Source organism: Hypanus sabinus, chromosome 19 (assembly GCF_030144855.1).
Source record: "Hypanus sabinus isolate sHypSab1 chromosome 19, sHypSab1.hap1, whole genome shotgun sequence".
NCBI lineage: Eukaryota > Metazoa > Chordata > Chondrichthyes > Myliobatiformes > Dasyatidae > Hypanus > Hypanus sabinus.
The window spans coordinates 73,081,103-73,104,362 of record NC_082724.1 but is presented as its reverse complement, the minus strand read 5'-3'; the positions used below and the strand labels follow the sequence as shown (position 1 = coordinate 73,104,362).

Below are 23,260 nucleotides of genomic sequence, written 5' to 3'. Positions count from 1 at the left end.
AAAGACATGGCAGACCAATTGAATAACTACTTTGGTTCTGTCTTCACTAAGGAGGACATAAATAATCTTCCGAAAATAGTAAGGGACTGAGGGTCTAGTGAGATGGAGGAACTGAGGGAAATACATGTTAGTAGGGAAGTGGTGTTAGGTAAATTGAAGGGATTAAAGGCAGATAAATCCCCAGGGCCAGATGGTCTGTATCCCAGAGTGCTTAAGGAAGTAGCCCAAGAAATAGTGGATGCATTAGTGATAATTTTTCAAAACTCCTTAGATTCTGGATTAGTTCCTGAGTTTTGGAGGGTGGCTAATTAACCCCACTTTTTAAAAAAAGGAGGGAGAGAGAAACCGGGGAATTATAGACCGGTTAGTCTGACATCGGTGGTGGGGAAAATGCTAGAGTCGGTTATCAAAGTTGTGATAACAGCACATTTGGAAAGAGGTGAAATCATCGGACAAAGTCAGCATGGATTTGTGAAAGGAAAATCATGTCAGACGAATCTTATAGAATTTTTTGAAGATGTAACTAGTAGAGTGGATAGGGGAGAGCCAGTGGATGTGGTATATTTAGATTTTCAAAAGGCTTTTGACAAGGTCCCACCCAGGAGATTAGTGTGCAAACTTAAAGCACATGGTATTGGGGGTATGGTATTTATGTGGATAGAGAATTGGTTGGCAGACAGGAAGCAAAGAGTGGGAGTAAACAGGACCTTTTCAGAATGGCAGGCAGTGACTAGTAGGGTACCGCAAGGCTCAGTGCTGGGACACCAGTTGTTTACAATATATATTAATGATTTAGACGAGGGAATTAAATGCAGCATCTCCAAGTTTGCGGATGACACAAAGCTGGGCGGCGGTGTTAGCTGTGAGGAGGATGCTAAGAGGGTGCAGGGTGACTTGGATAGGTTAGGTGAGTGGGCAAATTCATGGCAGATGCAATTTAATGTGGATAAATGTGAGGTTATCCACTTTGGTTGCAAGAACAGGAAAATAGATTATTATCTGAACAGTGGCCAATTAGGAAAAGGGGAGATGCAACGAGACCTGGGTGTCATTGTACACTAGTCATTGAAGGTGTTCATGCAGGTACAGCAGGCGGTGAAAAAGGCAAATGGTATGTTGGCATTCATAGCAAAAGGATTCGAGTACAGGAGCAGGAAGGTTCTACTGCAGTTGTACAAGGCCTTGGTGAGACCACACCTAGAATACTGTGTGCAGTTTTGGTCCCCTAATCTGAGGAAAGACATTCTTGCCATAGAGGGAGTACAGAGAAGGTTCACCAGATTGATTCCTGGGATGGCAGGACTTTCATATGAAGAAAGACTGGATTGACTAGGCTTGCAGTCACTGGAATTTAGAAGATTGAGGGGGGATCTTATTGAAATGTATAAAATTCTAAAGGGATTCTAAAATTCTAGATGCAGGAAGATTGTTTCCGATGTTGGGGAAATCCAGAACGAGGAGTCACAGTTTAAGAATAAAGGGGAAGCGTTTTAGGACCGAGATGAGGAAAAATTTCTTCACAGAGAGTGGTGAATCTGTGGAATTCTCTGCCACAGGAAACAGTTGAGGCCGGTTCATTGGCTACATTTAAGAGGAGGTTAGATATGGCCCTTGTGGCTAAAGGGATCAGGGGGTATGGAGAGAAAGCAGGTACAGGGTTCTGAGTTGGATGATCAGCCATGATCATACTGAATGGTGGTGCAGGCTCGAAGGGCCAAATGGCCTACTCCTGCACCTATTTTCTATGTTTCTATGTCAATCAACCTGGGTATTTCGCAGGGAAACTAAGAATTAAAATTCAGACATCCCCTGTTCTCTCTTGGGATCTGCAGTTCTACATTTTGGGATCCATATGTACAGTATATCACCTCTGGCATCAAGGTTGCTTTCATTTCAGTACTTTCCACTTTGCTCTGCTCACATTGGCGTTTAGTCACTGTGTCTAAGGGGAGTAAGAGGGAACCATGACTGGCAAAGGGACGTCAAAGACAATATAACAGTAAAAGAGAGGGCATACAATATTGCAAACAGCAGCAGGGACCTAGCACATTGGGAAGCTTGTAACATCAATAGAGGCCAGAGAAACTCTGTATTTCAGGCAACACAGGGGAATCAACAGTTGTTATTTCAGCCCAAGACTCTTCACTGGGACCAGTACATGGATCAGATTCAATATCACCCACACATCGTGAAATTTTGTTGTTTTGCAGCAGCGGTACATTGCAATGAACAATAATAAAAACTATAAATGACACAAAGAAATATATTTTAAAAATCAAGTTAAACAAGTAGTACAAAGAGAGAGGAAAAAATTATTGAGGCAGAGTACATGGGTACACTGCCCATTCATAAATCTGATGGTGGAGGGGGAAAAGCTGTTCCTAAAGCATTTAGTGTGGTTATTCAGGCTCCTGTAACTGCACTTTGATGGTAGTAATGAGAAAAGGGCATGTCCTGGGTGCTGGGATCCTGAGGAGTCCTGATAAATGGTCTCAGCACAAAACATCAACTGTTTATTCCCCTCCGTAGATGCTGCCTGACCTGCTGAGTTTTTCCAGCAATTTCTGTGTGCTGCTCTGGATTTCCAGTGTCTACAGAATCTCTTGCCTTCATCATCAGGTAGAATAATAATTTGTTACTGACTCAGTGCACCGAAGGGCCTGTTTTTGTACCGTTCTGCTCTGTGATTCTATGACTTTATAACAAGCTTCTGGGGTATATTTTACATTTGTTAATTTATTTGTGGTAATATTATTTTATATGCAGTCTGTATGAGTTATATGTACTGTGTTGTGAACCTTGGTCCAGAGAAACATTGTTTTGTTTGGTGATATACACGTATACAGTTGAATGGCAATGAACTTGAACAGTCCAGTGCATCCTACACTCTATACGTTCCTACAGTTTTCTTACCTGCTCTTTGGTATTTAACCATTTCACTTTTGAAGATTGCTATTAAATATGTATCTAATACCTTACCAGACAGTGCATTTGAAATTCTGACTAAGAAAATGCTAAAGACAAGCCTCATGCTTATAACATTTAGAACTAGGGGTTTTAAGTGAAAATAAAGTGTTGTCGATTCCTTAATGAATAGTCACTTTATAAGGAATCTAGATTTTCAGAGCCAACAGGGAATCTAAGAAATATTACCATGAAGGAATGCTGCTCTGAATTTGGCTGCTTGCCCATTAGATACGTTTGTAGTTCCAGTTCTGTTTATTGTACTTACCACTGATGTGGACCTTGATAATGTGTTATAGTCAGTGAATTGAATCTTGAGTTGTACACAATTGCTTATCCCACCTTCGGGTTGGTGGGTGGAAATATATATCCACCCACTTACTGTAAGAGAAAAAAAAGACTTCTTTGTTTCCAAAATTCCTCTACATGTTTATTAGACAACCTTGTATAGCTGGTAGTCAAATGATGAATCTTTCCACATTGCTTCAGAAAATACCATTGAGTTGCAACACTCAGCGCCATCTTTTCCTCATGAAAGACTGTCCTGTTCACCTGCCTGAGGAACGACCTGGATCTGCTCCAATTTGCCTACTGTCACACTGAATTTTGAATACACCTTTTATTCACAAATCGCTTGGGTAATAGCCTGCATGAAATGTCATCAGAAGTCAGCAAGAAAACTGTAGATCCAGTGAGGTGCTTTCCCCAGCAGATTGTCAAAATCACTTGGGTAATAGCCTGCATGAAATGTCATCAGAAGTCAGCAAGAAAACTGTAGATCCAGTGAGGTGCTTTCCCCAGCAGATTGTCAAAATCACTTGACAGAATGTCTCATCAACAAAACTTTCAGATGAGCACCCACGATCTTAGTCACAGAGTGTCATACAGTCTACCTTGCAGACCCAGTTAGACTTCTCTTTCGTAATTGGACCCATTGCATGCTGTCTTTATGACTGATTGGCTGCGTTTTTTTTTCCTGTTATCCATCGGGTTGTTACGGGAGGACATGCACATTCAGATTTATTGGTCACGTGTACATCGAGACAGTGAAATGCATCGTTTGTTTTAACAACCAACACAATCAAAGGATGTGCTGAGGAGGGCAAGTGTTTCCACACGTTGCAGCACTCGCAGAGCAAGCCCACAGCATAACATGCAGGGCTATTTTTTGAAATCCACGCTGAACAGCCACGTAAAGCAGGACTCTGTAACTGCATTGTTGTCAGGGCTAATTGCTCAAGACAAATATCATGAGGTCATAGAGCATTGGAACAGGCCCTTAAACCCAACCAAGGTGTCCACTCACTCTCATATTGTTTGCCTACACCCCTCTAAACCTTTTCTATCCATGTACCTCATCAAATAACTTTGAAACATTGAACATATACGCACCACTCTCTATGTCAAAAATATCATCCTCAGGTCCCATTTAAATCTTTCCCTTCTCACTTTAAATGTACGTTCTCATGTTGTAGACTCTCCCAAGAAAAAGACTGTGAACATCCACCTTCTCTTCCACTGCCTTATCCACTGCTGACTAAGAGACCATCAGAAGTGTGGAAAGCACTCTCCACTGTGTCTGAAAGTCACATCTTCCCGAGCGAGGTGCTCACAACAAGGTGTAGCAAACCAGCACACCCAACATCCAGATTCTGTGCTGTGAACACCCGGAGGGTGGGTGCAGCCATCATAGTGCTTGATCAAGAGGGGCCACAGTTTTAGGCCCTGTTTACCACTTCACTCTAACTACTGGAATTCTGTGTTAAAAGGCTGTACATGAATGATAACTGATGACATACCAAGGGAAATCAAGAAGACAAAATGAAAACATAACTTGAAAGATTTGTTTTTGATATATTTTAAATTTTAATGAACGAATTATGTTCTAATATAAATAAAATTCCTGTTTAAAGCTTTGCGTGTGTATCACCCACTGTTTATGACATGGGATACAGCCAGAGTACATTACAATGACTTCAGTTCTAAGGTTCAAAGGTTCACTTTTTACCAAAGTAAACAACTCTGAAATTCTTCTTCAGAGAACCATGAAACCAAGCAAGAAAAGACAGGCCAGCACTATCATCAACGCCCAGATCCCTCCACCCCACAGATCAGGTGAAAGCACAGAATATAAAAAAACTACAAAGCTGGAAATTGATGAACAGTTGTTCACTTGGTGAAAATCCTTTCAGCTTTGACCCCGTGCACAGTAAAATTCTGTGTGGTTAAGCCCATGACACATCACTAGTTTAAAGTACCTTTGGAGAGACAGAACTATTTCTAGACCCCAATATTTTATGTCTAAACCCAATATCCAATCTAAGTCAATTCTGCTTGTCTTTTTTTCTTTTTTCCCCAATATTTTTATTACAAATCTCATTTCCAGAAAAGTTGGGATATTTTCCAAAATGCAATAAAAACAAAAATCTGTGATATGTTAATTCACGTGAACCTTTATTTAACTGACAAAAGTACAAAGAAAATATTTTCAATAGTTTTACCAACCAACTTAATTGTATTTTATTTGTATTTATACTCAAATTTAGAATTTGATGGCTGCAACACACTCAACAAAAGTTGGGACAGAGGCATGTTTACCATTGTGTTACATCACCTTTCCTTTTAATAACACTTTTTAATCATTTTGGAACTGAGGATATTTGGAATTGGAAATTTTGTCCATTCTTGTTTGATATAAGACTTCAGCTGCTCAACAGTCCGTAGTCTCCGTTGTCTGATTCTCTTCTTCATGATGCGCCATACATTTTCAATAGGAGATAGATCTGGACTGGCAGCAGGCCAGTCAAGCACACACACTCTGTGTCTACAAAGCCCCGCTGTTGTAGTCCATGCAGAATGTGATCTGGCATTGTCCTGCTGAAATAAGCATGGATGTCCCAGGAAGAGACGTCGCCTTGATGGGAACATATGTCTTTCTAAAATCCTAATATACGCGTCAGAGTCAATGATACCTTCATATACATGCAACTCACCCATGCCATGGGCACTGATGCACCTCCATACCATCACAGATGCTGGCTTTTCACCTTATGCTGATAACAATCAGGATGGTCGTTTTCATCTTTGGCACGGAGAACTCGACGCCCGTTTTTTCCGAAAACTAGCTGAAATGTGGACTCATCTGACCACAGCACACGGTTCCGCAGTCTTTCGGTCCATCTGAGATGAGCTCGGGCCTAGAGAACCCGCCGGCGTTTCTGCATAGAGTTGATGTATGGCTTCCTCCTTGCGTAATACAGTTTCAAGTTGCAGTTCTGGATGCAGGAACGGACTGTGTTAAGTGACAATGGTTTTCTGAAGTACTCCCGAGCCCAGGTGGCTATAATTGTCACAGTAGCATGACGGTTTCTTAGGCAGTGCCACCTGAGGGCTCGAAGATCACGCGCATTCAACAGTGGTTTCCGACCTTGCCCTTTACGCACTGAGATGCCTCTGAATTCTCTGAATCTTTTCACAATATTATGTACTGTAAATGTTGAAAGACCTAAATTCTCTGCAATCTTGCATTGGGAAATGTTCCTTTTGAACTGACTAACAATTCTCTCATGAATTTTGGCACAAAGGGGTGAGCCATGACCCATCCTTGCTTGCAAAGACTGTGCCTTTGATAGACGCTACTTTTATACCCAGTCATGATACCTCACCTGCTACCAATTAGCCTGCTTAATGTGGAGTCTTCCAAACTGGTGTTACTTGAATATTCTGTGCACTTTTCAATCTTATTTTAACTCTGTCCCAACTTTTATTGAGTGTGTTGCAGCCATCAAATTTTAAATTTGTGTATATTTACAAAATACAATTAAATTGGTCAGTAAAACTATTGAAAATCTTTTCTTTGTACTTTTGTCAGATAAATAAAGGTTCACATGAATTAACACATCACAGATTTTTGTTTTTATTGCATTTTGGAAAATATCCCAACTTTTCTGGAAATGGGGTTTGTAGTTTCTACATAGAATACAGAGTACAAGAAAGTGTATATAAGGTCAAGAAAGATTTTTAAAATCTATCAGTTACATCATATCTGTTCATAATAACAATTACATTACCTGTATTCACGTAAGTTAATCAATAGTTATATTGAACTATACTAATTTATTACAAAAAAGAATCTAACCCCTACCAAGACGGAAGCTGTTCATTAAGGAGAAAAGGCGGTAGAATACACTCTTATATAATAAAAAAATAATTAATAAAGGAGATTAGCATTAATTGATAACAAATTATTTAAAGGAAATAATTCACTCTTATGTAGGTTCAATTTATATCCTGAAAACTGGCTAAAACGGGACAGTAAAGAAAGTAGGCAAGGTAATGAGATCTCAACATTAGAGATAAACAGCAATATATCATCAGCGTAAAGCAAAACTTTGTGAGTACTACCTCTCCATAAAATACCACAGATATCATTAGATTCTTGAAAAGTAATGGCAAGAGGTTCTAAAACTAGATCAAAGAGCACAACAGACAGCCTTAGCTAGTTCTGCGATGACGTTTAAATGGTTTGGAATTTTGAAAATTAGTAACAACTTGGGCAGAAGGAGGTAGGTAAAGTAATTTAATCCATTGAATAAAATCTGGTCCAAAATTAAATTTCTCTAAGGTTTTAGAAATTCCATTCAACCCGATGGAAGGCCTTCTCAGCACCTAAGGATATCACATATTCTGATATCTTCTGGGAGGGAGAGTAAGTAACATTTATACATGGCGTATATTAAAATGGGAATGTCAGTTTTTAATAAATCCAGTCTGATCATCAGAAATAATAGAAGGTAGAATATTTTCAATCCTACCAGCCAGAACTTTAAAAAGGATTTTAGTATCAACATTGAGTAATGAAATTGGCCTATATGAAGAGCATTCAGTTGGGTCCTTGTTCTTCTTTAGGATAAGTGAAATAGAGGCTTCATAGAAAGATTGAGGCAAGCTACCCATTTTGAAAGAATCCAAAAAGACTAAGTGTAACTGCGGTATAATTAATGAAGAAAATGACATAAAATTCTCCAGAAAATCCATCTGCCTTCCCTGAGTGTAATGAACATATAGCCTTGGCAATTTCGGCATTAAAAATGTGTTGATCCATTTGTTTACAGTTCAGGGATATTTAATTGATCTAGAAAATTATTCATTGCAGTATTATCTTTAGGGGAATCAGAACTATAAAGTTTAGATTAGAATTCTCTAAAGTTATCATTTATTTCAGAGTGATCAGTTGTCCTATCACTATTAGTTCTGCAAATTCCTTTAATTTGTCATTTAACTACAAAAGTTTTTAAACTGGTTAGCCAATACTTTGCCTGATTTATCTCCGTGAATGTAAACTTGAGTTTTATCTTTGAGTTTCAATTGGATATGTTAACAGAAGATCATATTTAGTTTTAACTTCAACACATCTTTTATATAAAACAGGATCTGGAGCTATAGAATATTTTTGATCTAATTGTTTCAATTGATTGGCTAATTCATTCTTTCTTTATTAGCTTTATTCTTAACAGTTGCAGCATAAGAAATAATTTTTCCTCTAATGTAGGCCTTGAAAGTGTCCCGTACAATAAGATTAGAAGTCTCTTCCTCTTCAGTCTCTTCAAAAACTAAAATGCATCTCCAGAAATTTAAAAAATTCCTTATCAGATAACAAAGTTGTATTAAAATGCCAAATTTTGTTTGTTTGAGGAAGACCAAGGAGATTTAAAGATAGAAATACAGGAGCATGATCTGAACATGAACAGCCACTCTTTATATTCACAGGAACAAACTGATGAAATCATTTGACTATCAGTCCTGGAATATGTATGATGAACATGGGAAAAAACAAGTACTTCCTATCTAAAGGATGTAAGAAACACCAAATATCAACAATACCACATTTCAATTAAAAAAAGATTGAATAAGCAAAGCTGATTTGTTAAGAGATGCTGGTTTAGAAGATGATTTGTCTAAAATTGGATCTAGCCAGCAGTTAAAATCTCCTCCCATCACCAAAGAATGAAGACTCAGATCTGGTTCTGTTCCAACGGCTAAAAAGAATGTAGATTATCACATTTGCATATGTGAGTTTCTTGTAAAAAAATAATAGTGACCTTAATATAAGCAAAAATCTAATTATGTTTGATTTAACCCTTTCACGTTAAAATCGAGTAGATTAATAGTTTGGTCCATTTTTAGAATAATTTAAAAAAGGGTTAAAATGCAAGTTAAAACCAATCCATAAACCTTGAGAAATGGTAACCAAGCACCAAGTTGGCTAAAAAAAAATTCAAAAACAGCTCCTGAGAAAAATCAACCTCTCCCCACCGTCCACCTCCTAAAGAAGGAAAATCAACCAATAGAAAGCCGGCATCTACAACTACAGACAACCCCCAAAAAAACCTGGTGATTGCTCCAATTAGTTTCAAGGTGTTTATATTCCAACCAAGACTAAACAATATCCAGACAAAAAATTCAATTCTCGTATATCAAAAATGCAGTATTTTAAAAAAGGAAATTAGTTACAAAGGTTTACCAAAAGTAAAAGATACCATTATTCATACAGAAAGACATTAAACATTTAATCTTATATCTTCATGAAAAAACAAGCTAAGCAGATAGCTTTCAAATTAAAAAAAATCTTTATTCTTCAGCATTCCAATGAAACCATTCGAAGAGTCCATCTTTAATGAGATTCTCAGTCAAACTAGGTAGCCAAGGGACGGGTTAACCCTTAATAAAAAAAATTCCAACAAAGCTTGTTTAAACTTAACACAATCCTGCATAACCTCAAGCAAATAGTCTTTGAGAATCTTAATGATGATAACGAATCATGCCCCTTCGACAGGATTTGCGAATTAAAAGTTTCTCATTTAATCTTGTGTTTTCATGCAAGGACAGACTAAACAGCTAGCCTTCAGATGTTAAAAAGCTTCGTGCTTCAGCAGTCGAACAAAACCATTCGAAAGAACCATTTTTAAGTGAGATTCGGAGACGAGCTGGATAACGAAGGGAGGGTTTAAAACCCTTGTTAAAAAACTCGGGCATAACTTCTTTGAACTTGGCATGTTCCTGCAAATCCTTTGGCGGGTAATCTTCCACAATTCTGATCTTACCACCACGATAGTCAATTATGTCTCTTCGACTAGATTCACGTATTAACAGTTCCTTTGTTTTAAATTCATGAAAGCAAATTATTACGGATCTTGAACTACCTCTGTTAGGAGATCTAAATATGGGAAACCTGTGAGCTTGATCAATCATAGGCAATGATGCCAAAATTTCCAGAAATAATTCTTGCAGAAAGTTTGCGAAGGATTCCATAGGATTAATTCTTCGAGACCCAGAACCCGTAGGTTGTTCCTTCTACTTCTATTTTCTACGTTGATAATCTTTTGTCTTAACTTTTCGTTGGACTTCGATTGCTTTTCACAAAGCTTTTGCAGTTCATCTACTCCTGTTTCCAGAGACGACAACGTTGCTTTATTAGTTTTTATATACGTTTGTTGTGTTTATTAAGAGTTTGTTGAATAGAATCCAATTTACCCTCTATTTGTTTAAATTCAGAGCTGAATTGTTGAAACTTCTCAGAGGCTTCTCGTGTATGACTTTGCAGCAAATCCATAATAGAATCCAAAGAGCAGGGGGATCATCCTTCTTCTGCCACTCCTTGATGTAGCCATAATGAAAAAATATCACACTTAAAAAGGAAGTTTCAAGACAGGTTGGAAATAGTAAAATAATTAGAGTTGGAGCAACGGGAGTTTGCTGCTACTCTATCATCCATCACCAGGAAATCTCACTTCCGTCTTTTTTTTTTGAAAGTAAATTGGACACTTTTTACACTTTCTGACCCTTGAGATGGAACACATTCCTATGTGAAAACCATTATATCCAGAATTAGAAAAAAATATGCTAACAGTCTGAGAATTTGAGTAAGTTCAATGTTGGATAAATAGTGACCAGATCGCAACAATTCCTACAAAGCTAGACCCCTGATGATTGCAGTGTGATTGATGTGTTTGGATTGGTTTCACCATTACCTTCATTATAGTCCTCTTCACTGCTTTCTTCATCTGTGTTATTGCCTTTGCTTCTCATGAATCCACTTGCACTTCCACCAAAACTCCTGCTTATCTCTGATGCTGGGCAAAATTGTCATAGTTACAAGTTATTCAATTCTTATAGTACTTTAAAAGAAATAAACCCTGCCTTTGGGGAAATCTGAAACCTTTATTGCCAATTAATTACTTCTGAGTCACTGTCTTGCTACTTAGGCCAACCTACATTGCACTTGTTCTGAATGGCCTTTTAAATTATGCAGTAGTATCATCACCACAACGCTTAAAGCATGGCCGACATTGAAATGTAATTAAATATATATTGAATCAAACACAATGAAATTCACCTTCAGCAGTTCGTGTTAAATGTGCATGTTTGGTACTGCAATCTCCTTTCCAAGCTGCCTAGAACTGACCATAAGATCGCAAGACACAGAAGCAGAACTAGTCCATTTGGCCCATTGAGTCTGCTTCATTACTGTATCATTACCCCCTCAACCCCATTCTCCTGCCTTCTCCCCATACTGATGAAGAACCTATCAACTTCTGCTTTAAAAATACCCAATGACTTGGCCTCCACTACCATCTGTGGCAATGAATTTCACAAATTCACTACCCACTAGCTGAAGAAATTTCTCCTCAGCTCCGTTCTAAAGGGTTGTCCCTCCATTTTAAAGCTGTGCTATCTGGTCCTAAACTCTATCTAGACTTTTCAATAGGAGCTGAATTTTGGAAGTGAATACTGAGCCTCTGTCAGATATCTACCCTTTGAGAAACGCTCCCAAAGACAAACATCTAAAATATATCAAGCAACAACACACACAAAATGCTGGTGGAACACAGCAGGCCAGGTAGCATCTATAGGGAGAAGTACTGTTAACGTTTCGGGCCAAGACCCTTCGTCAGGACTAACTGAAAGGAAAGATAGTAAGAGATTTGAAAATATATCAAGCACCAAGCTTTTTTTTATTGCCCCCTTCCAAGTTCTCTGACCTTTATTAAAATAAGTTTTTATTTCCCTGTATTTGTGGTCATGGCTCCTGAAATTTTTGGGAAGTTTGGCTGTTTTAATATTCAAGCTTTACCTGACAATGATGCTGTTAATTCGACGCTTATGCACGGGAAGCACGAAGTGTTCTGATCACAGTAGAGTATAGTTGAGCTTGTTAAATTAATCGGAAGGAGTCGTGGCACCTCTTCATTGACATTCCCAGAGCCACAGTCTGTTGGGCAGAAGTTATAAATCAAGACTACACGGTCATTGCATGTCACAAAGAAATACTAAGTACAAGGGTGGTAAAGGAAAGTTGAAATAAAGGCTTAAATTGAAACCACTAAGTTCAATAAGATCATAGCACATAGGAGCAAGTTAGGCCACGCAGTCTATCGGGACTTCTCTACCACTCTATCATGGCTGATTCATTACCCCTCTCAACATCATTCTCTTGCCTTCTCCCCATAACCTTTGACACCCTTACTAATCAAAAACCTTTCAACCTCCACTTCAAATATACCGTTCCCAATGATTTGGTCTCCACACGTCAAAGGTTCAATTTGTTTGTGCAAAGGATTTCCACAGATTCACCACATTCATGCTGAAGCAATTCCTCTTACCTGCATTCTAACAGGATATCCTTCTACTTTGAGTTTGTGCCCTCTGGCCCTAGACTCCCCCAGAATAGGAAACATCCTCTCCCCATCCACTGTAATTAAGCCTTTCAATATTCAGTAGGTAATTACATCTTCTTGCTCTGCTGACTTATCATAGTCTTAACAGTGATGGTAGAAATCTGCTTTTGCAGTTTCTGCCGGTAGTGATATTCAATTGGAGAACATGTGCTAAAGTCTGTAGTTCTAGGACACCGCCCAGGTTCTGATATTTATACACCAGAGTTAGGATGAAGCAGAGGGTACTGGGGGAACAGGAAGCAGAAATGGTGGTGGGGGAGGGGGGGAGACTGCAGAGACTTATACCAGTCTATCTAGCCCCATGGCTGCATGATACCCTGAGCAGTCCTGGGATCCTTGCAACCCTCCACTCTTTAATCCAATAGACAAGTGCTGATATATCTGAGATAGAAGGGGAGGATTCCATTCCCAAATTTACCAAGCTATGGACTCTGAGACTCCGAGCCCTTAGCACCATTGACAGTCTCCTCAAACTCATTTTTACTGCTGCTGTACCTTGCAAAACTTAATATGCTTTAGCTGACTAGAGAGTCAAGTGAAATAGAAAACTCAACATGCAATTCACAGCTAGATGATCAGTAGGTCAAAGATACCAAAGCAGTTCTCTTAGTATTAAGCAAAATGTAATTGAAAGGATAAAACTTACACATAGCTTCACATGAGGTGCCCTTTAAAGAAAGGAGAAAGATTATTACATTATAATTACTACATTATTTCAGACATTCCTCCATTTATCGTGAGTAAACACTTGAAATTCTAGTACAGCATTTTCTTACATAACTCACATTGTAAGAACAGTTGGAAAATTATTCTCTTCTAAATTCAATATTGTGCAAAAATAATTTTATTTGTAATATTTCCTTTAATGTTTTACAATTACCCAGTGCTAAATAGTGCAGACGGTGAACAGTGGGAGGAGGAAGAGCTACATAAAGAGGGTTCTATGAAGTAAAGCTGATGTTTAGGAAGAAAGATGTTATCTTTAGTCTCTGGAACAGGGTAGGAAGCGAAGGACTGGAGGAGGTTATAAAGTTAGGTAGGAATGAAGGAAAGAGAGCTTCACAAAGATTAAGATTAATTTATTGTGACAGCAAGCTAAAATTCAAAAAGGATGTTGTTACCCGAGTGGAATTGAATGCAGAGTAGGAAGAAGTTTAACTTTTTTTCCCCCAAACACCCTGAAGGTGAAATTTATTTTATTTTATTTAGAGACACAGTGTAGACAGGCCCTTCTGGCCTAATGAGCTGTGCCCCCTGCAGTCCACTAGCCTAATCACAGGAAAACTTACTATGACCAATCAACCTACTGACTGGCACGTTTTTTAGACTGTGGGAGGAAACAGGACCACCTGGAAGAGATCCAGACAGTTCACGGGGAGAACGTACAAACTCCTTTCAGACGGCACTGGAATTGAACTCAGAACTTCAGAATGACCCAAGCTGTAATAAGATCGTACGATGCCACTGTGGTGCCATAAGGATGGAGAATGTGTTAACACAGCTTTCCTAATGGACGAGACTCAGTTCAGGATGAAACCTGGCAGTGACTATACACTCCAAGCAACCTGGAACAAGGACTGAATCACTGTGGGAGAAGGCTTCAATGGCTTCCACCTTCCATGGTTTAAATCATAAGAAATGTTGTTATCATTGGCAAAGGAGCAATCTGACAGCAGGGCAATGTTTTTGAATAGGCTGCAGCATTACCCGCATTCATGTAGTACATAATTGCACATACCCCTGTCTGTACAAACCATACATACACTCAAATACATTTTACACAGACTTTTTTACCTAAAGGCCTACATTTCAGATTATTCACTTGAAACAGGGTAAGTTACTGCTGGGCCTGGATTGTTCAAGTCATATCTGAAGTGAAAAGTCTAGCCAGTTAGTTCCTGTAATACAGGATTCGAAGGTTAGCAATGAAATAACAGTAAAGATTGTAATTATTACTTAACTTTCAGGAGATAATGTAGAGTATCTCTTTAGAACATACATGAATCATACTTACTACCTTTTGTATTTTTCAAGAATTGTTTAAAAATTTTAATCAGAGATTAACTTTTCAAAGGATGAAGAAATATTAAAGAAGGCTTTCCTGCTAAGAATTTCAAGAGAGCCAACATGTTAAGATGAGTGAGTGATCAGATTTCAATAATGAATGCAGCACGATAAATGTATGAAGGATAAATGGGGGAAAGATACCCCAAACTACTGCAGTAATAGTTAAGTGCTAGAATGCCAATAGTTCAGTAAGCACAGTGTTATATTTTCTGGACAGACCGTCTGCAGCTGGCAAACAAAAAATTAAACCCAGGTTTATTCTAAACACAAGTGATTCTGCAGTTGATAAACATGAAAAATTCTGCAGATGCTAAGAATTCACAGCAACACACACAAAATGCTGGAAGAACTCAGCCAGTCAGGCAGTATCTGTGGAAATTAATAAACAGTCAACGTTTCAAGCCAGACCCTTCCTCTAGACTAAAAAGGCAGGGGGATAATGCCAGAATAAATAGGTGGGACTGGAGGTGGGGGGGAGGGGAGAAGGAGGATAGCTGGGAGGTGATAAGTGAAGCCAAGACGGGTGGCAAGGTAAATGGCTGGAGAGGAAGAAATCTGACAGGAGAGGAGAGTGGACTGTGGGAAGTGAAGGGTGTGATAGGCAGGTGAGAAGAGGTAAGAGGCCAGAGTGGGAAATAGAAGAAAACGGAAGGCAGAGGGTAAAAAAAAGTTTTATTCTGCTTTCATTGTTCACATTCCAGGCAGTCTCACCTCTTCCTATTCCGACTATTCAAAATCTGTTGCATCACAAAGTTCCTTCCCTTTAATATGGTGTAAGAATATTTACAAGAAATGAAATCAGTAGTATTTTTGCATCAACTGCTGTTTCTCTTAATTTAAAAAAAAATCTTTAAGTAAAGAATGGAAGGTGAGTGGGGGTCCAGTGCCAGCTGCCTGTGTTTGACCAGCCTCTCTCTGCCTTCCTCTCATTTGCTGCTGCTCAGCATTTGGCCGGTTTCTCAGAATGCTGACAGAGGGTGATGCCGGATTATTGGGTCTTGGGCAAGGTTTAGCTGACGCAGATTGTGGATTAAACTCTGCAGTTCATGTTGTACCTGTTTCTGGTTACTCTTTTATTTAATCGCTATTTTGTACAATTTTGATCAGAGTGGACTGGCTTTGCGGTCTGCAGTCAGTGAATGAGAGAGCACTAAATTGAACTGAACTAAACTGTACAATCCTGGACTGCCTCAATGACTCGGTGATTTGGTATTTTAACGTTCTGTGGTTCTTCCACTCGATTTTGGTCTTTTGTACAACTTGTTCTTTTTCAGTGCATTGGGTGTTTGGTGTTTTCTTTGAACAGGTTCTATGGTGTTACTTTGTTTTGTGGCCGTCTGTGGGAAGACGAACCTCAGGGTTGTATACTGGATAGGTACTTTGATAATAAATGTACTTTGAACTTCATTTGTATGAACAATATGCACTGTATCTCAGTTCGTGACCATAATAAACCATTTCCATTCTATGAGCTCATCTCCATACTGTCAATCTCCTTAGACCAGTCACCCAGTTACAGTTTACAACCAGTTGTTATCAGGATTTAATCTGTACTGTCACCCCACCTAGCATGTTTCTAAATGCTGAGATGCAATCCCACATCCCACTCAATGCAAAGAAACTGAAGAAATGATCCACCAGGGCACTCCTTTGAGATTAGCAGCCTGCAGTTAGCGCAAGAAGTTTTTATTCAGGTCAGAGCACGGTTAAGGTCATACTTTGTCAAGCCCCTTCACTCTGTCCACAACATGTAGGATTCCTGATGGCACACAATTTAAATTCCAATCCTCATTCTCATTCCAACATGGCCTCCTATACTGCCACAATGAGGCCACTCTCAGGGTGGAGGAGCAACACTTCATCCTCCATCTGGGCAGCCACCAACCTAACAGCAGAAACTTCAATTTCTCTGACTTCTTCCCCCCCCCCCCCCCCCGCTTTCTCTCCTCTTCCACTCCCTGTTCCGGTTCTCTTCCTACATCTTTTTGAGGCTTGCATGCCTCAATGACCCAGAGAGCTATGCTGCTGGTCTTTATGCTTTGGGTCTTTGTAGGGTCACTCATGCCAAACAGGTCAAAGGGTAGAGGCCAGATCAAGAGAGAAGACTTCAGTCTTCCAAGTTTGGGGATTCATCTCAAGGCTAACAACACTGGCTGGCCAAACAAAGCTATTACAGAAACAGCAATGAAGAGTCCTTCCACATCGGAGGGTGACAGTGTTCCTGAGTCTCCACCTGGAGACTGCATGACTGGTGGCAGTGAAAACTGTGAGCAAGTTACTGACACGATGAAGGAAGCCGGAACACTGTCGGAGTCCAAGGACTTTCACTGCTGCTCTGTAGTGTAACAGCAGTTTGATCGAACCAATCCTTCCAGAGGAACTATCATACTCGCAGGGTGGAAAATATCAAATACCAGAAGGCATACATAGAAGGTGAAGGGGGAGAGATTAAAGGAGAATTGGGAGGCAAGTTTTTCCAATACAGAGAGTAGTAAATTCCCAGAAAGCAGAACCAGGGAAGGTGGGTAGAAGGTGACACAATACCACATTTTAAGAGGCAGATGAGTAGGCAGGGGAAAATTGAGGGAGATACACTCAGTGACCACTTTATTAGGTACAACTGTACACGTGCTTATTAATGCAAATATCTAATCGGCCAATCACGTGGCAGCAACTCAATGCCTAAAGCATGCAGACATAGTCAAGAGATTCAGTTGTTGTTCAGTTCAAATATCAGAATGGGGAAAAATTGTTATCGAAGTGATCTTGAATGTGTAATGATTGTTTTGTGAGTGAAAAAGTCTTGTTAATGAGAAAAATCAGAGGAGAATGGACAAACCAATTCAAACTGACAGGAAAGCGACGGTAACTCAAATAATATGGGTTACAACAGTGGCGTGCAGAAGGGCGTTCTGAATGCACAACACATCAAACCTTGAGGTGAATGGCCTACAGCAGCCGAAGACCATAGATATACACTCAGTGGCCACTTTATTAGGTACAGGAGGTATCTAATAAAGTGACCACTGAGTACACACCAGGTTTTAGTTTAAATTAGAATCCTGGTCGGTTGACACAGGTGTTGTGAGCTGATCCTGTGCTGGACTGTATTTTAGGAACTGTCCCATTAAGATCAGCTATCACTGTAATGTGATTAACTAGGATAACCTGGTTGGTTTATTCATTAATTAATCATCAACTGCTGTGATTGCTTTCTTGTCTTATCTGTTTTGTGCTGAGCCAAAGAAAGGAATGCATTTATCCCAAGGTATACCTAGAGAAGCCATTTTGATGACGGCATCTTTCTTGGATGAATTCACTTCAGAAGCTCAGCACAGACCAAAAATGGACATGTGCCAGTGGAGTTTTGCAACAGTTGACATCAGGATTTTGCAACTGTTAACTCAAGTTGAAATTAGTGGACAAGAAAGTGTAATAAATACATTTCTGGTTTTCCTTTGAGCAATGTGAAGCCCACGTGATGGTTCAGAGCTCCTCTCAAAAAACCGTTTAACTACAATACTGGATTGTTCTCCTCTGTGAGGAGAATATTGTGTAATTAATATTAGCAGAGCAAATAACGTTATTTAAGAAAATAGTTCATCAATCTCTCTGATTTGAGCACAAATGGAACTACATCCAAAGGCTTAATATTCTACATCCCTCCTGGGATTTTGAGTTTCCCGTGGCAAAAACTGTGAGCAATATCTATGTTTTAACCGAGTGCATTCATTCCACGTCAAAGTTCTCAGTACCAGTAAGTCAGGCAGCATTCTGCGGCCAGAGATGCAGAATTAAATATTCAGTGAAACACACTCATCAGTTAAACTTGAAATGTTACAACTTTCACTTTTGCTGCCTGACCAGTTGAGTACCTCTAGCACTTTCCATTTCCATTTTAGGTTTCCAGTATCTGCAGTTCTTTTTGTTAACTTTCATTTTCCATTCTTTATTTATCAACCAAAAACACAGACAACTATCACAGTGAGACCAGGAAGGGTTCAGAGTGGAGATGGTGAAATTGCCAGACTATCACTTGATATGTTCGGGTTCACAGATTAACAGTGAAATATTGCCATCAGAATGGTCTGGACACAATATACATTTGATGGAAAACATGACTCAGCTGGTGATTGGGCCACCTCAAGGGAATGACTTTAATGAAAATGTAACTTTCATTTTAAAATAGCAGCAACACTTTAAATTTAAACTTGGTTTACAAAATTAAAATTATAAACACAAGAGATCCTGTAGATGTCGGAAATCCAGAGCAAAACACACAAAGTAAAAGAGGAACTCAGCAGGTCAGGCAGTATCTACGGACTGGAACAAACAGTCGGTTTCAGGCTGTGACCAGTACTAATGAAGGGTCTCAATCCCAAATGTTGACAATTTATTCCTCCTGACCTGCTGAGATCCTCCAGTATTTTGTGGTGTGTTACAAAACTAAATGTTGCTATTTAAATATTAATTACTTTTAAAAGCAGCAAGACCTTGCCCATTAAATTCACACCACATTTTCAGTGCAAACAAAAGAAGCCTGAGTGCAAAGTAGGGACTTCTGAAAGTATTTCTCTGCTGTCCTTATCACTAGCAGTGTTATTGATTAAAACACTGACATAAACTTCTTCCAAAGGTGTATGGCTCCAAAGTCCAAGCAACGTCTGTTTTAGTCACAAAAGAAATGTCCAAACTTCACCCAGTAAATCTATTAGTCAACCAAACACAATCACAGCTAGGCTTACTCTTTCCATACCTCCCACCGCCCCATCCACAACTGCTCACTTCTATTTGTAATTTAGACAAATTTCCCTTGTATCACACATAATACCTATAAACAGCCTGTGTTCAAGGCTTTCACAGATAACTGTAAATGGCTGCAAGATTGATTACAATACCAAAGGACACACTAGTCGTCAAACATACACCTTTGCAATGTTGTTCCACTCCAATGCTGCCCTGATATATGAAAGGATTGACAGTGACATTCACAGACAATCCAATGTACTTGGGAGCAACTCTTAGTGAAGGCAAACTCTTTTTGAAAACATCAGAGATTCAGACAACACAATCAAAAATCTGAGTCCCAAGTGTTCAGCACTTGTCATCAATCATGGGGTAGAGGTACAGTGTAACTGGAAAAGTTAATGCTTGATGCACCATCAATAACTCACACTGAGACGTAAGGCGAGATATCCGCTTTTATTGACTGGAAGAAGGAACCAGGAGTGAGTGTCTATCATACAAGGTCTTGGAGACTGAGGCCGAGCGTCAGGCCGCAGATCTCCTTTATACAGGGGCCTGTGGGAGGAGCCACAGGAGCAGTCAGCAGGGGCGTGTCCCGACAGGTACATAGTTCACCACAATGTTGTCTTAAACAGAGCAATGAGAAAGGTAATATATCCCCTGTCAACATGTGGCCAATGCCATCTGGAACACTTTTTCCACATCAAACAGTACAGAATTCAGCCCACTATCAGTGCTGACCAGAAGTGTAACTAATTCCACTTGCCTACACATGATCCATTTCTTTGCGCTGCCTACATATTCTAAGTACCTCCATTTCTACTGTTTCATGGGCTTCCACCACCACCCCTGGCAGTGTGTTCAAGGCACTGACTACTGTGTAAAAATTAAACTTGTTCTGAACTTTCCAACTCTCATATTAATGTTTCGCCCTGTAGTATTTGACATTTCTACTTGGGAAAAAGACTCTGACCATCTATCCAATGGATATCTTTCAAACTTTTATATTCTTCTATTAGGTCACCCCTCGGTCTCTGACCTTCCATAGAAAACAACCTCTAGCTAGTATTTTGATTCCTGGTGAACCTCTCTACACCTTTTCCAAAGCCTCCTCATATTTCCTGTAATGGGAATTGCACACAATACTTGTACGGCACAATATGACTTCCTTACTCTTGAATTCAATCTTTAACCAGCAAAGGCAAACATGTAATACACCTTCCGTACCACTCTCTCTATTTCTGTTGTCACCTTCAGGAAGCTATGGACCTGAACGCCTAGATCTCTCTGTATCAATACTCTTAAGGGTCTCGTCATTTCCACTTACCTTTGATCTTCCCAAGTGCACACCTCACACTTAGCAGGATTAAACTCTGTTTGCCATTCTCCACCCATATCTGAAACTTTAACCTTTGACAACCCTTTCCACTGCACAACTCACCAATTTGGGAGACATCTCAGAAGATGGAAGACAATCCTTGACCTTGCTCAGTGTTAGCAGCAAAACTCAAGTGGAAGTTTTGGAGTAACAACCCAGTGCGACTCATCAAGAAGCTCAGACAGGAGGCATGGGTGGTGTTACTGTAGTGTACACATGGGAACAGTTTCGTATCGATGCTTTTTCACCACCAAAAACAATAGGGGTGTAATGGTCTCCTTTTCAGCACTTCATAAGCAGGCTGGGGTCAACCCAAAAATCATGGCCAAACTAAACTGCACACTACAAAACCGATGCAAATAACAGACATAGGATAAGGTTGCTGTCATGCCACAGACTGCTGATCACCCCACATGGCAATGCCACGAGCGAAGTACAGAAGAGGGAAAGGTGGCTTCTGTGAGAAGTGACAAGCTGATATCTGCCTTCTCTTAGATTATTCTCCTTATGCCTGTATTTGTCAAACTTCCCCCTATAAATGTGGTCACAATGTAGGACAGACAGAATATCATTTGATTTTGGGAAATGCACCAGCAGTTTTTCCACTGACTCAGCTGTCTCTTCAATATATATTCATTGATACTGGTTTCCACTGACAGGCTCACCCTTACCCCAATGTGTGACAGAGTCAAAGGAGAAGACCTTTCTCCTGAGAAACCTCTAGGCTGAGAGTGATCTTGCAAAGTAAGTTTGATTTTTAATTACAGGTATGATTAACTTTTGAATTGTTTGTACACAACTCCAGGTATCATGGCAGCAATGTTCCTATTGCACAACAGACTACTCTCTCACCTGATACCTTATCAACAAATCACTTTTACTGATTCATAGAACATGGAACAGTACAGCACCGACCCTTTGGCACACAATGTTGTACCAATCTTTTAACCTGCTCCAAGATCAATCTAACCTATCGCTCCCACATATCCTCCATTTATATTCAACCATATGCCCATCTAAGAGTCTGTTAAATGCCCTAATGTATCTGCCTCCTTCACCAGCCCCCGCAGTGCATTCCATGCCCAGCACTCTGTAAAAAAACATACCTGACATTTGCCCTGGAAATCCAATCACCTTAACAGTATATCCTCTTGTTTTAGCTAATTCCACCCTGGGGAAAAGGCACTGACAGTCCACTCTATCTATGCCTCTTATCATCTTCTACACCTTCATCAAGTCTGCTCTTGACCTCCTTCATTCCAAAAGGAAAAGGCATAGCTTGTACAGCCCTTCCTCTTTAATCCAGACAGTATCAGATTAGTCATTCTCCAGACCTCTTCATCTAAATCACAATACACATACCCATCTTCTTCTGGATACATAGGGATGTGAAATAAAGGTTGACATTAGCAGCAAGACCCGCATCTTGCAAGGAAATAGAAACGTAGAAAACCTACAGCACAATACAGGCCCTTCGGCCCACATTGCTGTGCTGAACATGTCCTTACTTTAGAAGTTACCTAGGGTTACTTGTTGCCCTCTATTTTTCTGAGCTCCATGTACCTATCCAGGAGTCTCTTTAAAAGACCCTATCATATCCACCTCCACCACCGCCGTCAGTGGCAGCCCATTCTACACACTCACCACTCTCTGCTTAAAAAACTTAACCCTGACATCTCTTCTGTACCTACTACCAAGGACCCTAAAACTGTGCCCTCTCTTGCTAGCCATTTCAGCCCTGGGAAAAAGCCTCTGATTATCCACATGATCAATGCCTATCATCTTATACACCTCTATCAGGTCACCTCTCATCCACCGTCGCTCCAAGGAGAAAAGGCCGAGTTCACTCAACCACTCAATCCCTAATCTCGGGATTACTGCCTGTGCCATGCGACAGTGAGAGTAGGAATAGAATTAGGTGGAGGATGAATGTGTGGCTGTGGGATTGGAGCAGGGGGCAGGGATTCAAGTTTCTGGATCATTGGGACCTCTTCTGGGGCAGGAGTGACCTGTTCAAGAAGGACGGGTTACACTTGAATCGTGGGGGGACCAATATCCTAGCGGGGAGGTTTGCTAGGGCTACAGGGCGGACTTTAAACTAGTAAGATGGGGGGGCGGGAGACTATGGGAGAGGAGGTTAATTCACCAGTGGAGCAAGTAAATAGACAGTGTGTGAGGGAGGAAAGGCAGGTGATGGAGAAGGGATGCGCTCAGCCCGAAGATGTAGGGGAGAAGAAAGAAAAGGATAATAAATTTGAATGCATTGTTAGGGATGGAAAGAGAGGAGGAGATGGAGAGTATCTTAAATGTATCTATTTTAATGCTAGGAGCATTGTAAGAAAGGTGGATGAGCTTAAAGCGTGGATTG

General features: G+C 40.0%; 1 protein-coding gene across 1 annotated transcript in view; it reads right to left on the bottom strand.

Moving 5' to 3' along the window:
- The window catches only part of LOC132378055 (interleukin-17 receptor C-like), a 97,015-nt gene that overhangs the window by 50,551 nt on the left and 23,204 nt on the right, over nt 1-23,260 (bottom strand). The window contains 4 exon segments of the mRNA XM_059944720.1: nt 3,233-3,345; nt 10,995-11,096; nt 12,098-12,235; nt 13,348-13,369. Of these exon segments, the coding sequence (XP_059800703.1) occupies nt 3,233-3,345; nt 10,995-11,096; nt 12,098-12,235; nt 13,348-13,369 (375 nt within the window).